Source organism: Dasypus novemcinctus, chromosome X (genome assembly GCF_030445035.2).
Source record: "Dasypus novemcinctus isolate mDasNov1 chromosome X, mDasNov1.1.hap2, whole genome shotgun sequence".
Taxonomy (NCBI): domain Eukaryota; kingdom Metazoa; phylum Chordata; class Mammalia; order Cingulata; family Dasypodidae; genus Dasypus; species Dasypus novemcinctus.
The window spans coordinates 129,230,891-129,247,432 of record NC_080704.1 but is presented as its reverse complement, the minus strand read 5'-3'; the positions used below and the strand labels follow the sequence as shown (position 1 = coordinate 129,247,432).

The following is a 16,542-nucleotide window of genomic DNA, read 5'->3' as shown; positions in this document are numbered from 1 at the left end:
ACAGTCCTGCCAAAAGGGCTGATGTGGGCAACTGGAGAGGAAGTAGAGGCTGCTGGGTCATAGAAATGCCTTGATGAACTAGGAAGAAGAATCCCATCTTCTGTCAGTTTGTTTTATAAAGTAGAGTCTTACCATCAAATACACAAACATTAAAGAAAAAGAACCAAAGGAAATCCTTTCTTCTTAGAATCCGACCTTCTGATGCAGAGACAAGGACCACTAAGTGGTCTCCTCAGAATCATAGAGAGTCAGGGCAAGGCAAAAGAGGCCACCAATGATGTCATCGTGGTCCCCACATCTGAGGACGGTAAGTATCCCTGCCTTCCTTCCACTCTCCCAGACACACAGAAGCTTTTGACAGTGAGACTAGACAAGCTGTTGAACTACAGTAACCCTTTCCTCTTAGCCAGCAGAGATATTACGCACATGACCAAATGCCCTGGATACATGTAGTTAAAACTGCTAACTCTTCAAGCTAACACAGGTAAGCAGCCAAGGCAGACAAATGCAAGTTCGTGAAGTGGTCACACAAAAAGGAAATGGTGTTGGTCACGAAAACTTCCACAGCTACAAGAATCCAAACCAATGTTTATACAGATGAGCAATCACGTATGGAGAAGAATTAGGGAGGGAGTCTATTATTTGATGCATTGGAAAACTGCCCATTGCAGTAAGGTATTATTTGTTCATTATAAGAACCTAGTTCCTTTTAGACTCTACTGAGTGGACTCTTTGGATCTTAAATTCAGGCAAGCAGCAATTTCAGCAGAGGCATGTGGACAGGGCCCTGGACTAAGGAGACAGAAGTCCTGGTTTTGTGCTCCAGCTCTGCCACTCGTGTTTGTGGACAAGCCATTTAACCACTCCATTCCCTGAATGTTCTGGATGTTTATCCTTTATTCAACCCATGATTACAGGTTATACAATGAACCCTGGCCAACTGTTTGCAAATATGGTCAGGAAAGAGTAGAGACAAGTTCATGATGGACAAAAGATGTCATCTTCATTCGGAAGGATGGCACTGTGATTTAGCAACCACTTTGTTTTCTATCTAACTATACCTTGCCATTTACTGAAAAACTTCCTCTTAGTGTCCAGAAGATAAAAATTATTAGCAAACCTAGCCTGGGTAACTATCTATTCTTCCTCTTCTCCCCATCTCCTCTTCTCCCCTCCCACCAGCCTACCTTAGGCACCCTCAGCCATCACATGGGCAAGTGCAACAGGTTCCTAACTTCCTCCTCTCTAGTCATCCTACCCTGCCAGTAGGTGACAATTCCTTTTGAATTGCTTTGATCACAGCACTCATCTGTCTCCAAAACCTCCTTCAGCTCATTAGAGTAGAAAGTGAATTCTAAACTCCTTAACCCCGCCCTCCAAGATCTTATTGCAAGGCTTTTCCGGCTGTATTTCCCACTTCTGCCACAGACAAACCTTATGCTCCAGTCATGCTGCATGCCTTCCCACCTCTTTCTTCATGCAAGCGTTAGATGTAATATCACTCCATCTTTGCCCAGCACACTCCTACATATATCTACCCAGGCCAAACTCAAATGTTTTTTTCTCCTCTGTGAACTTTTCACACACCCCTTTTTCCTTCATCAGAAGCATACATTTCTAGAGTACTTTGTTCCTGGCAGTCACATGCCACCTTGTATGTTATGGTTATGGGCACACCAGTCTCCTGACTACCCTGTAACATCCTGCATCTTTATCTTCGCATCGTCCCCAGCCATATAGAGGGTACTCGACAAAGGTTTTCTAAATTACTGTCAAATGAATACAGAGAGAAAGGTAGCAAGATGTAACAGACAGAGGCAGGGGAACTCAGCTCTGTCACTGACAAGGGGTGTGTCTAGTCTGAGCCCAATTCTGCATCTGTAAAATGGCCACAATACTACTTTCTGCCCTATGGACCTTACAGGGAAGGAGGGAGGAGTTGTGAGAATCCAGTGGGTAAAGGAAAAGCCACGTTACTTAAACCTGCCTTTGAGGTGCTCTTCCTGCCCCCATCATATTATTATATCTTATTCAAAAGAAGATCTCTGTACCACTTTGTGGGAAAGAGAGTGAAGTGCGGTGAAGTCAAATCATTAAAATACAGAGAACTGTTTACAGACTGCAGGCCAGATGCTGCTGAGGGCAAGGTAGGGGTAGGGGACAGGGTGAGGAGGAAGACAGCTTTGACAGAAATGTCGAATGACCCCACTGCAGAAGAAAGGGTAACTCTACTCCCAGGCAGAGGCACAAAGAGTGCTGGCCTGGAGGACTCAGTGGTAAGGATGATTCCATTGGGCTTGTTAGGTATGTGTTCCAGCTCTGGCCTCAACAGCCACCAAAGCAAAAACGCTTCAACTTGTGGTCAAAACTGGCTCTCCCTACTGTGGGCTGTTTGCCCAATTCAGAGCCAAAGTCTGCTCTTCAGAGTTGGCCCTATGCCCACTGAATGAACACAGGGGACCATGCCCCCCAATATAGAAACATCTCTTCCTGAAACTGTCATTCCTTTCATTCTTTTAGACTTTGTTCCCTAAATTAAAACACAAATGTCTCTGGGCTTGGAGAGAAGCTTTCAGACTCACCCAGCAGGTACATCTTGAAATCTTTTCTTAAGGAGCAGGTTGTTAATGTGAAGAGATCAAAAGAGCTCGAAGGATAAGGCCCGTGGGCAGCTAGGGGTGGGGTGAGGCAGGAGGCTGAGGGCGCTGCTTGTAGCTGGGAGAGGGGAGGCTGCAGCCGCTGTTGGACCCCATTTAGATGGTGGTGGGGGCAAAGATCTGTAGTCTTTTTGTGGCAACAGATTGGGCCTTCTCCCCCTACCAAGCACCTTTTCTTTCTGTTGACTCTTGTCACACAGACACGTAAAGAAACTTTGCAAAGGGTCTCTCGTCCTAAGTCCGTACAGGCAAAATTTTCCAAGTTGATGGAACACGGAAATGATTAGCAGCATTCTCTGCAGATCTCTTTATTCCTTTGCCTGAAACTTCCCTTTCCCCGTTCCCACCTCCGAATCTGTCCCCTTTCTGGGCCAGGGTTACGAGCAGCAAAACTGCCCCCAGGGGGCGGGGGCGAAATCCCAAGAAAATATGAAGTTTGGGCTTGCACTTGGCGGGGGCGGTGTTGAATACCGCCTTTTGGCCAAACTGCTCCGAGGGGCCCCCCAGGGGACCCGAAAGGGAGCTGTGGCCCATTCGAGGGCCCCTCCCCTGGAAAGCAAGGCGGCGCCGGGCCGCGGGACCCCGGGTGGAACCCTGGTACTGGCCTCCCGGCCGCCCGCCCGGTCCCGCGCGCGCCGGTCCGGCTCTTACTTGCGGTAGGCGGCGAGCTGCACGGCGCTGCAAGGGAAGAGGCGCAGGCACGCCACCCCGTTCCCCTTCCACAGGGCCCGGGGCCCCTCGGCCCGCCACACACGGAGCCCTATGGCCCACGGCCCGCGGGCGTGGCCTCGCACGACGCCGACCTGGGCCAGCACAGTGGCGAGCTCCAGGGGCGCGGTGAGGCTGAGGCTGAGCGCCCCCGCCAGCCCGGCGCACAGCAGCCGCTGGCCGCCGGTCAGCCGGCTGTCGCGCCTCCACGTAGCCATCGCGCCCAGCCGGAAGGCCACCCGCCGGCCGCGCGGGCCAGAGCCCGAGCCCGAGCTCGAGCTCGGGAAACCGCGTGGCTCCGGACAGGGGCTCCGGGGGCACCGGCGGAGGAGGTGGGGCAGGCGGGCGCCGCCGGCGAGCGAGGCCCCGCCCCGGCGTGGGGCGGATCCGCCGCTGGGCCCGGGCCCCGCCCACACCAGAGCGGGGCCGCGCGCCTGGGGGCGGGGCTGAGGAGGCCTCGCGGGTTCAGGGCCTGCTCTTCGGGTGTCGGGCTTGGATTTGCTCTTGAGAAATAGTCTGCGTGTTCTTTTGTTCCTTCAGGGCCGAGCCAGCTAGACTTCTTGTTTCCTGAGGAGTCAGAGCTCCTTCTGTTTGCCCTTTCTCTCCTTTTGTACATTCCATCTCTCCCTCCTCCTCTCCTCGCTGGGGTTCTCTTCTCCCCCAACCCCCTCCCCCCTCCTTTTTTTTCTGCATAAAGAAAAAACCTTGCAGGTTTCCCAGCGCCGAAGTAAAAACTCTTCTAGAGTTGTAACAACCACAGCTGCTACCTATCTGACCCTCGTCAGCTTTGGGGCTTTACATATATTATCTCATTTAATCCTAGAACAGCCTTTAGGAGGTATGTATTATTACTGACCTCATCTGGTGAGGCCGTGGGTGGGGTGGAGGACCGCCTGGACCCTGAATAAGAATCTTGGCTCTGCAGCCTATTAGCTGTGTGACCTTGAGCAAGTTACTCAACCTCTCTCTCTCTCTCAGTTGCTTTGTCATTAAAATGGAGATAATCGTTTTTTCCTCCTAGGGAATATTCGATAAATGAACAGTGACTGACACAGGTAAACTATATATTAGCTATTATTAGCTATTATTTTACAGAAGAGGCAACCAAGACAGATTCATTTGTTCAGGTCACACAGTTACTAAGAGGTAGAGTCAGGATTCAAATCTAGGTCGGTTGAATGCCAACATCCTCTAAGGGTTACTCTGTCCGCTAGGACGGCAGGTTGTAACTGGAGCAAGGGCACTTTTCAGCGATTTTGTCAGCTAAGAGGAAAACGGAGGCAAAGAAGTGCCAAAAGTCACTTGGCCAGAATCTGAGAGGGATTTTTCTTCGTTAAAGAAGTGCTCAAATTTCTCCCAGTCTCTCTTTAAAAAGTCGTATCAAGAGTAATAATTAAAGGGAAAGCGGCAGTCAGTAAAACATTTTAGTAGTGTTGCAATATAAGGAGAAAAGCGACTGGCTGATTTCAGCCACTAGGCAGCCCCCGACAGGCTTTAGGAGATGCTAACAGGTTTTAATTCTCCAACTCTAATTTTTCAGTTTCTTTTGATCACTAACTGAAATCTTCTCTCAGTGTATTACCTTGATTTAACCTGCCAATGTTTCTCAGATTATAGTTTCTCTTGTTGTGATTATATCAATGTAGGATGGCTCCTGCTCTACTATTTTTCTCTTGTTCTTTCTTTTTGGAAAAAGCTATATTCTAATGGAAAAAAGTTAAAAAAGAGACAGTAATTGTATAAATCATTTTCTGTGTTCCAAAATTCAATATTTTAAATATGTAAGTATTCCCAGAATTTCTACTGATTCTCTGTAAATCAAACAAAAATCTAATGTTCTTAACTTGATAAACTGAATTTTTATATGGATATGAAATAAGCCAAAATTTACCTAAACACTTATTTTTTTAAATTTTTTTACTCATTTTTAAAAAATATTACATTAAAAAAATATGAGGTCCCATTCAACCCCACCGCCCCCACCCCCCCACCCCCACCCCCACAGCAACACTCTCTCCCATCATCATAACACATCCATTGCATTTGGTAAGTATATCTCTGGGCATCACTGCATCTCATGGTCAATGGTCCACATCATAGTCCATACTCTCCCACATTCCATCCAGTGGGCCCTGGGAGGATCTACAATGTTCTGTAATTGTCCCTGAAGCACCACCCAGGACAACTCCAAGTCCCGAAAACGCCTCCACATTTCATCTCTTCCTCCCATTCCCCGCACCCAGCAGCCACCATGGCCATTTTTCCCACACCAATGCCACATTTTCTCTGTGGACCTTGGATTGGTTGTGTCCATTGCACATCTATGTTAAGAGGAGGCTTAGATTCCACATGCATACTGTATGCAATCCTCCTGCTTTCAGTTGTAGGCACTCTAGGCTCCATGGTGTGGTGGTTGACCTTCTTCAACTCCATGTTAGCTGAGTGGAGTAAGTCCAATAAACCAGAGTGTAGGAGTTGAAGTCTGTTGAGGCTCAGGGTCTGGCTATCATATTGTCAGTCCAGAGATTCAAATCCCCTAGATATATCTTAAACTCCAGCACCAACTACAATTTCAGTAAAGTAGCATGAAAGTCTTGTGAAAAGAGATCCCATCTGTGTCCAGCTCCATCACGCAGAAACACCAGCTCCAAAGAAGGGCCAACTGACATGGCAGTGAACCCCATCTGCCATGACCATAGAGCCTGTGGGTCTCATTAGCCCTCAAAAGAACCAATACCTGGGGTTGTATCTACTTTATCTGTCTCTGAGACCCTGCTCAGGTGTACATAAGGGCAATCCTTCTGACAACCTCCAGACTTTTTTAGAGACTCATAGCCATATAAACTCATTTCTCCTTTACATTTCCCCCTTACATTAGGTCAAACAGCATTTTAAAGTCATGTTATTATATGTAGACAGGGATATTCTGCTGGTCCACGTTGAACCTTTAATTCAAGGTCATTTTCTAGTTGCATCATCAGCTGGTACTTGGTAGTGATCCCTTGGTGCCAGGGAGGCTCATCCCCGGGTGTCATGTCCCACGCTGGGGGGAATGCATTGCATTTACACCCTAAACACTTTTTAAAAAGACTGGAAAATTCAAATAAAGGAGACAGGAAAACTCAAATTAAAAAAAAAAATTGTTGGGAAATGGACTTGGCCCAGTGGTTAGGGCGTCCATCTACCACATGGGAGGTCCGCGGTTCAAACCCTGGGCCTCCTTGACCCAGGCCCATGCGCAGTGCTGATGCGCGCAAAGAGTGCCCTGCCATGCAGGGGTGTCCCCCGCGTAGGGGAGCCCCACGCACAAGGAGTGCGCCGGTGAGGAGAGCGGCCCAGCGAGAGCCACCCAGCATGAAAGAAAGAGCAGCCTGCCCAGGAATGGTACTGCCCACACTTCCCGTGCTGCTGATGACAACAGAAGCGGACAAAGAAACAAAACGCAGCAAATAGACACAGAGAACAGACAACCGGGGAAGGGGGGGAGAATTAAATAAATAAATAAATCTTACAAAAATAAAATAAAATAAATTGTTCACCCTCAGATTGGCAATAATCAATAAATGAATAAATAAAATAGGCCGATTTTACTTTGCTCATAGGTGTAAGATTTTCTACAACTTTGCCTTAATTTTAGCACTGAAGAGGAGGACTAGAAGACCATTAGGAAGCCAATCAAACCATCTCTTTATTTTTTAACTTCATGGGATTTTGTAAATTACAGAAGTAATATATACTTGTTGTATCAAGACAAACAGTTCAGAAGTGTATTAAAGGCAAACGTCCTCCTAGCACTTGCTCTGAGGTCACTGATGCTAAGAGCTCGAAGTTCGTGGATGTGGGTGTAGATGTGGTTGTCCTTCCTCACATTATTTTCATGCTCAAATATATATTCATTTATATGGGGTTTTACCCTCCCTTCCTTCCTGCCTTCCTGTCTTTCAGTCTTTTTAAGAAAAATGTGGTCATTCCTCAACTTAAGAACCTGATCGTTATTTCTGGGGAAGGAAAATGGGAGACCTTGGGATCAGAGGCTTAAGGAAGACTGACTTTTCACTGTTAGGCTTTTTAAAATTTTTTACCAAGGTCATATATTTCCAATTTAAAACATTCTTTCTTCCTTATGAATTTTCTCTCTTTTCTCAAGCATTCCCATTAGGTGCAGTGTTTTCTGTGACAATGCCTTGCCATTGGTAATGTGTTCTTTTGGAAATGGTAAACAACTGGTGAAGTTCTGAACCAAACGAAATGCGTTCTTTCCTCTATTTGCATGGTACTTGCATTCCTGGAAATGCCACTTACGTATATGGAAGCATTTGGCATGTCACCTTTTGAGACTGGCTTCTTTCATCCAGCATAATGACTTTGAGATTCATCCATGTTGGGTTCATCAATGGATTGCTCCTTTTTATTGTTGAGTAGTATTCCTTTGCATAGATGTATAACAGTTCATCTGTTCACCCATTGATGAATATCTGGGCTGATTCCAGTTTTTGGCTACTATGAATAAGGCTGCTGTGTTCATTCATGTACAGATTTTGTGTGAACATAAGTTTCTCTTTGTTACATAAAAGGCAGCATTCCATAGATCTTTCTTTGGCACTTTGCTTTTTTCACTATACAGCATAGCCTGGAAGTCATTCCATATCAGTTCATAGAGATTTTTCTCACTCTTTTTCACAGCCCCATGGTATTCCATTGTGTGTATGTACCATAGTCGATCCAACCATTCTCCTATGATAGTCTTTATTTCTGTGGGGTCAGTGGTGATATCTCCTTTCTCATTTCTTATTTTGTGTATGTACATCTTCTCTCTTTTTTTCTTTGTTAGTCTAGCTAAGGGTTTGTCAATTTTATTGATCTTCTCAAAGAACCAGCTCTTGGTTTTGTTTATCTTTTCAAGTGCTTTCTTATTTTCTATTTCATTTAGTTCTGCTCTTATCTTTGTTCTTTCTTTCTTTCTTCTTCCTGTGGGGTTACTTTGTTGTTTTTTACTAATTCCTCCAAGTGTGCAGTTAGTTCTTCAATTTTAGCTCTTTCCTCTTTTTTGATGTATGAATTTATGGCTATAAATTTCCCTCTCAGTACTGCTTTTGCTGCATCCCATAAGTTTTATTTTGTTGTGTTATCATTTTCATTAGTTTCAAGGTAGTTATTAATTTCTTTTGAGATTTCCTCCTTCACCCACTGTTTTTCTAAGAGTGTGCTGTTTAATTTCCATATCTTGTTGTAAAATCTGGTCCTCTGGTCCTTGCAGATTTCCAGCTTCAGTCCACTGTGGTCAAAGAAATTATTTTGTATGATTTCGATCTTTCTGAATTCATTGAGACTTTCTTTGTAGCCTAGCATATGGTCTATCTTGGAGAATGATCCATGTGCACTTGAGAAAAATGTATATCCTACTGTATTTGGGTGTAATGTTCTGTATATGTCTATTAGGTCCAGCTCCTCTAATATACTGTTCAATGTTTTTGTTTCTTTATTGATTCTCTTTTGAAATGTTCTGTCCAAAGTTGATAGTGGTGTATTAAAGTCCCCCACTATAATTGTAGAGGTATCTATTCTTTCACTTAGTTTTTCCAGTGTTTGTCTCATGTATTTGGAGGTGCCCTTGTTAGGAGCATAAATGTTTATGATTTTTCTTTCTTCTTGAAAGATTATCCCTTTCACTAATATGCAGTATCCATCTTTGTCTCTCAGAGTTGTTTTGCATTTAAAGTCTATTTTGTCTGATATTAATAAAGCTACTCCTGCCCTTTTTTGGTTATTGTTTGCTTGTAAGATTGTTTTCCAGCCATTCACTTTCAATCTCCTTGAATCCCTGGGTCTAAGATGAGTTTCTTGTAGACAACATATAGATGGGTCCTATTTCCTTATCCAATCTTCCAATCTGTGTCTCTTAACAGGTGAGTTCAATCCATTGACATTTAGTGTTATTACTTTCAAGGAATTACTTATATTAGCCATATTTTCTTTGGATTTGTGTTTGCCTTGTGTTTTTTTATTTTTTTCTCTTTTTGTAGTTTTAGTTGTTCCTACATCTCCTCCAACTCTGTGTCTCCTGTATTTTTCTTTCTTCCAGCAGAACTCCCTTTAGTATTTCTTGAAGGGTAGGATTCTTGTTGACATACTTTCTTAGTCTCTGTTTATCTGTGAATATTTTGAACTCTCCATCATTTCTGAATGCTAGCTTTGCTGGATAGAGTATTCTTGGTTGGAAATTCTTTTCTTTTAGTACCTTGACTATGTCATACCACTGCCTCTTGCCTCCATGGTTTCAAATGAAAGATCAGCACTTAATCTTATGGAGCCTTGTATGTGATGGTTCTCTTTTCTCTTGCTGCTTTTAGTATTTTCTCTTTGTCTTAAATTGTGCATTGGATAATTTGACAAGTATATGTATTGGGGTATGACCATTGGGATTTATGCTCTTTGGGGTACATTATGATTCCTGGACATGTATATCCATCTCCCTCAATAGGTTTGGGAAGTTTTCAGCAATTATTTCCTCCAACACCCCTTCTGTCCCCTTTCCCTTCTCTTTTCCTTCTGGGATGCTTATAATGCATATGTTTGTGTGTTTTGCATTGCCATTCAGGTCCTTAAGTCCCTGCTGGATTTTTTCTATCTTTTTATCGATTAATTCTACTGTTTGATTTCAGATGTACTGTCTTCCACATCACTAATTCTTTCCTCTGTCTCTTCAAATCTGCTGTTATTTGCTGAGAGTGTATTTTTTATTTCTTGGATTGTACTATTGATCCCCATCATCTCTGTCATCTTTTTGTGCATGATCATAATTTCTTCTGTATGCTCTCCAAGCGTTTTCTTAATATGCTTAATCTCTTCCTTCACTTCATTGAATTGGTCCATGATACATGTTTTGAGAGCTTTAATTTCTTGTTTGATGTTCCACTTCTCTTCCTGGTTTTTAGTTTGTTCATTGTATTGGGCCATGTTTTCCTGATTGTTGGTATGATCTGTAGTTTTTTGTTTCTGTCTGGTCATCATTTTATCTTGTTGGGTTTATTCTGTTGATTATCTTCTTATTCTAACCTTGGGGTTTAATTAGTTGTTTTTGCATGTGTGTTAAGTCTTCTCTTTGTCACTTTTTTCTTCTTATTCTATTTCCTTGTTGTTGGCTAAGTTCCCTCAAAGGAAAATATTAGGTCCAGAGAAAGCAAAAGGGGTTCCAAGGTTCAGCTTGAAGACCTGGTAGGGTGTCACAGGGCTGGGCTCCTCCTGAAAGTGTGGTATGCATGGTTCTGGTGTTTAATGTCCCCAAACCAGAGACTAGCCATATCTATCACAACACTACCATGCTGCTGCTATTTTGCATATAATTTGCATGTGATTTGTTGCATTTAATAGAATTCAAAGGGAAAGGCTGACTGCTTAGCCAGACTTCACATGACAATAGTACCTTGGTGGGGGTGGTCACTGCTATCTATTCCTTGGCTTTGAACATCCAGAAATTCAGCTGTATCAGTGTACCTTACAGTGAGCTGGCTTGGGAGACTGACTTGTTTTTTAAACTTTCTTAAACTTTTTATGTTGAAATAATTTCAAGGGGGCTGACCCTTGATGACCACTAGGCACTACTTCTCAGTCTCATTTGCTGGTTCCTTCTCATCTCTGTGACCTCTAAATATTGGCGTGCTCCAGGTTCAAACCTCAACCCCTTCTCTCTTTGCCCTGATTGCTATGGTGATCTTGTGAAATCTCCCAGCTTTAAATACCATCTCTGTGCTGATGACTCCCAAACATGTATCTCTTGCCCACCAGACTTGCCCCTCACTTTGTCTTCCCTACTTTGGTAAATGGAAACTTATTCTTCATTTAATTTGAGCCCCAAAATCTTAGAGTCTTGCTTGACACCTCTTTTTTTCTTTAAAATTCATCCCACATCTACATTATTGAAATTGCCTCTTAACAGGTCTCTCTGTTTCCACCATTGATCCCATGGTAGATTGAATTGTGTACACCTTCAAAAGATCATCTTAATTCACATTCCTATGGATGTGAACCCATTGTAAATAGGGTCTTCTGAAGATGTTATTTTTGGTTAAGGTGAGGTCCAACTGAGTCAGGGTGGGCCTTAATCTGTATTAGAGGAGACCTTATAAAAGCCAGGAGTCAGAGAAGGCCACAGGAAGAGACCAAGGACACTACCATGTGAGGGAGACAGGGATGGAAGCCAAGGGACCCCAAGGATTGCAGTGATCCAGCCCCAGGATGCTACAGACTTTGGTGAGAAGGCATGGTCTTGCTGATGCCTCAAACTGGGGGACTTCTGGCTTCTGAAACAGTGAAATAAATTCCTGTTAGGCCAACCCATTGTGTGGTATTTGTCATAGCAGAATAGCAAACTAAGACACCCCTGCTGGGGACTGAATCGTGTCCCCCACAAAAGACATGTTCAGGACCCAACCCCTGGTTCTGTGGTTGTGAACCCATTTGTAAATAGGACCTTTGATGATGTTATTAGTAAAGGTGTGTCTCACCTGAATCAGGATGAGTCTTAATCCTATTACTGCGACCTTATAGAGAAGGCAACAGAGAGAAAAGCCACAGAGGGTAGCCAGAAGCTGGAAGTCAACGGAACCCAGAAGAGAAAGGAAAAGACACTGCCATGTGCATCTCTGTGTGATGGAAAAGACAAAGTACCCCAATGACTGGCAGCTAGAAGATACTGACCCCGGGAAAAAGTAAGCCTTCTAGCCTCTGAAATGGCGAGTCAATAAATTCCTGTTGTTAAGCCTACCCACTGTATGATATTTATTTTAGCAGCCAGGAAATTAAGACACCCCCCTACATTCTATTCTCAACTCAGCAGTCCTTTTAAAACATGAAAGTCAGATCCCATCACTTCTCTGTTTAGAACCTTCCAATGGCTCCCTGCCTCACACAGAGTAAAACCCAAATTCATTACACTGCTCTGTAAGGCCCTACGCAATCTTTCCTTCATCCCCATGGATTAGCTCTCTCATTTCCTACTATTCTTCTCCTTGCTCACTCTACTACAGCCAGACTAGCCTTTCTGCTGTCCATAAACAAGCCAGGAATGCTTCTACCTCAGGTCTTTGCTCTTGGTGTTTCTTCTGCCTGGAATGCTGGGTCCCAGCTGTCTGCATGGCTATCTCCCTCACTTCCTTCATTTTCTCAAATGCCTGCTCAGTGAGGCCTTCCCTACACACCCTATTTAAAATTGTAACCCCCATCCTGGCACACCCTATCCCTGTTCCCTGCTTTCTTTTTCTCTGTAAAATTTATCACTAGCTGACATACAATAGATTTTCCTTTTTAAAAAATCCACCTCTCCCTAGTCCACTAGAATGTAAGCTCTGGGAGGGCAAGTTTTGGTCTTTTTTATCTTTTTTTTTTTTTTGGTACACTTATATATTTCTAGAACTGTAGGGTTATAGGCACTCAATAAATATTTGTTGAATGTATGAATGATCCAATGCATAAGCTACTGATGTATAAACCAGAATGTCTGTTTATTAATTGGTAGGGAGAAATATAACTTCTAAGCAGATCTGAATATTCACATTGAATATTCAGTGCATTCTCTTTCTTTTAGAGGAATTTTTTTAAATTTATGAGTCAACACTCACACAGGCAAAATCTACGACAAGGTGAAAGTGTGTAGCTGTGCAGTGAAGGGACATGACAGGGGTCTAGTGATTATATTGGGTTGGGTGGTGGAGGTTTGACAGGGGAAAGGATGAGGAGGGTGGGCTGGATGTCCATGGAACTGGGGGGAGGGTTGGGGGAGGGAGCAGGTGAGTACTGGAGATTGGCAGGTACATGGTTGCAATTACAATCTTGGGAATGCTCATTTGGCAATATGACAAGGAAGGATTACTGGTTAGGGTGTTGAATGGGGGGCATTCAGGTCAGGAAGCACCTGGGGCAGGCTTCTAGGAAGCGTGTGAGTGGTCATTTTGGCACAGTGTGTTGCATCAGTGGGTAGAGACCCACAAAATGAATGGAAAGGTGTTGGACTTCCATCCTGGGGAGGCCTGATATGTTCTCAAACAGAAGGATGGGAGTCACTTGAGAGCATTGGTGGTGCCTAATAGAGGAGGACAGACTAGTGTGCCAAGCCCTCAGTGAAGATGAAAGTAACTATGAATCTTGTCCTTCAAGGAGTGAAGCCTAGTGGTTGCCATGGGTCCAAAGGGGAGGGGGAGGGAGGAATAAAATAGATGAAACAGGGCATTTTGGGGGTGATGGAAGTGTTCTGAATTATCTTGCAATGATGGATATAGACCATGTTAAATTTTATCAGATTTTATAAAGTATATGGTCCAAAATGTAAACCATCATGTGAACCTTTGATGATGGTTAGTAGCTATGTTTCAATATTTGTGCATCATTGGAACAAATATACCATCCACACACAAAATGTTATTGATAGGGGAAAGAGGAAAAGGGGGAGGATAGTGTGTATATGGGAATCCCCTGTATTCTGGACATGACTCTATTATGACCTAAAACTTCCTTGAAGAAAAAATGAAAAAAAAAGTAAGACACTGGGAGAATAAATAGAAGAAAATGCCACTGTACATACAGTACAACCAGTTTTACAGTGATGAAAGCAAAATGTCAAAAAAAAGTTTTTTCTTTAAATATTTTTTCATTATTTTTAATGCCCCAATTTTTAAAAATGTTATTTTTATTTTTACTTTTTATTAACTTTTTTTCTGTATTATACTTCTTATGTATGAAACTGTCATTATTATTTCATTTTCTTATTAATTGTATGTGGCTATTTTACAGGCTGCATTTTTGAAGAGGTTTTAGATCACAGAAGTGTTACAACTGTGGCAGGGGAGGATCATTGGTTTGGGGTGTTAGTGACGGGGGATACATGGGAAGAAGTTTACCTGGGTATACATATAAGGCAAATAAATGTGTTTGAATGTTCATGAGGCATTGTCATGGTGGGTGGAGATTCACACAATAGCCAAAAGAATATCAAATTCCCATCCTGGGGACTTGTGTCACATTCTCTAATGGAACAGCAAGAATGCCCCAAGTACAGGGACCAGTGGCTTGTGAAGGAAGATGGCACACTGAAGGACACTTGATATTGATGACTATGCTTATGAGCCTTTGCTTTTGAAATTGAACCTTACCCTAGTGACATAGGGTGCCTAAGAGTTACCTACTGTGAGCCTCCCTGTTGCTCAAATGTGGCCTCTCTCTAAGCCGAACTCAGCATATAAAAGTAATAACTTCCCACCAGCATGGGACATGACTCCCAGGGATGAGCCTCCCTGGCACTGAGGGAGCACTACCATAACAAATAATGTATCTGGAAGAAAAAAAAAGAACTTGACCAAAAGGGGGAAAAGCTAAAGAGAAATGAGTTTGTATGGCTAAGAGACTTCAAAGTGAGTCAGGGGAAGCAGATTTGGCTCAATGATAGAATGTCCACCTACCACATAGGAGGTCCAGGGTTAAAACCCAGGGTCTCCTGACCTGTGTGATAAACTGGCCCATGCACAGTGCTGATGCGTGTAAGGAGTGCTGTGCCATGCAGGGGTGTCCCCCGTGTAGGGGAGCCCCACGTGCAAGGAGTGCATCCCTCAAGGGGAGCCACCCTGCACAAAAAAAGCGCAGACTGCCCAGGAGTGGCACTGCACACACAGAGAGCTGATGCAGCAAGATGATGCAACAAAAAGAGACACAGATTTCTGATGCCACTGACAAGAATGCAAGTGGACAAGGAAGAACACACAGAAAATGGACACAGAGAGCAGATGGGGGGATGAAGGGGAGAGAAAATAAATTTAAAAAATAAAATAAATTGTTTTAAAACAACAACAATAAAGTGAGTCGGGAGGCCATCTCAGAGGTAGTGCTTATGCACATCTCAACAGGGTCTCATTGACAGATGAAGTAGATGATATCCCAAATAGTGAAGCTCCTCAGGGATATGGAGACATCCAGACACTATAGTCAGGGCAGATAGCTCAGGAATTTGGCCCCTTGCCAGCGGGCCCTAATCTGGCTCCCCAGTGTGACAGACGCAGCTGTGGTTTCCGTATGCCTGACTCTTCTGTCCTTCTATTTGAACCTATATTTAGTGTTAGAGTTGGTAGGTGTGATGGTTAGGCTATTGTGTCAACTCAGTCAGGTAATTGTGCACAGTTGTTTGGTCAAGCAAGCACTGGGCTAACTGTAATACAAGGGCATTTATGGACTTTAGTCACCATTGACTTTACTGCAGTGGTAAATCATAGACAACTGATTACAATTACATCAATCAGGGAGATTGCCATCAGCAAGAGTGATGCTTTATCCAATAATTTGAATAACTTAGAAGGGGAAGTGATTCCAGCATTGAGTGAGAATTTCACAGCTCGTCATTGGATAGCTAGTGTCTCCCAGAACTCATCAAGAACCTTCACTGGACTTTCATTGGAGTCCCTGGTTGCAGCCTGCCTGCGGAACCTGGACTTGTGCATCTCCACGGTCACGTGAGAGACTCTTATAAAATCTCAGACTATTGACAGATATTGCTTGTTGATTCTGTTTCCCTAGAGAACCCTGACTAATACAGTATGTGTACATCCAAGAGACTTAAATCTTTGGGCTGACCATGTGCTAACTGAGCTTTGAATCTCAACGGAGTTGCAACACCTACTTTCCCGTTCAACCCAGGACAACTAACGGGGAGGAGATGATGGACAAACAACATACCAAGGAACAGAGGGTGCCTACAACTGCAAGCAAGAGAGTCCCATCCATTGGATGTATGGGATTGAAGTCCCCCTCAGTTAATGGTGGAATTGACATCACCATCCCGGTTTCCTAAGGACTGGGAAATGAACGATGGACTAAAAGAAACTCACTAGTATTCTACTATAGACTTACTGTGATTATAACAATGGAAGAAATATCATTGTTGTGGAGGCAGTAACCCTTGGATGTTCTGGGGTTAGGGAGAGGGAAAAACAGATGTAATAGGGGGGCATTTTTCGGACTTGGGAATCATCCTGAATGACATTACAATGACAGATACAGACCATTATGTATCTGGCCATAACCTACAGAGTAGAATGGGAAAGAGTGTAAACTACAATGTAAACTATAATCCATGCTCAGTCGCATTGCTCCAAAATGTGTTTATCAATTGCAGTGAAGGTACCACACTGATGAAAGA

The 16,542-nt window shown here is 43.6% G+C and overlaps 1 protein-coding gene across 1 annotated transcript in view; it reads right to left on the bottom strand.

Moving 5' to 3' along the window:
• The window catches only part of SLC25A43 (solute carrier family 25 member 43), a 57,720-nt gene extending 54,039 nt beyond the window's left edge, over positions 1-3,681 (bottom strand). The window contains exon 1 of the mRNA XM_004482772.3: positions 3,309-3,681. Coding sequence (XP_004482829.1) covers positions 3,309-3,583 — 275 coding nt within the window. The 5' untranslated portion in view covers positions 3,584-3,681. The remainder of the gene's footprint in view (positions 1-3,308) is intronic.
• Positions 3,682-16,542: the final 12,861 nt, after the last annotated feature.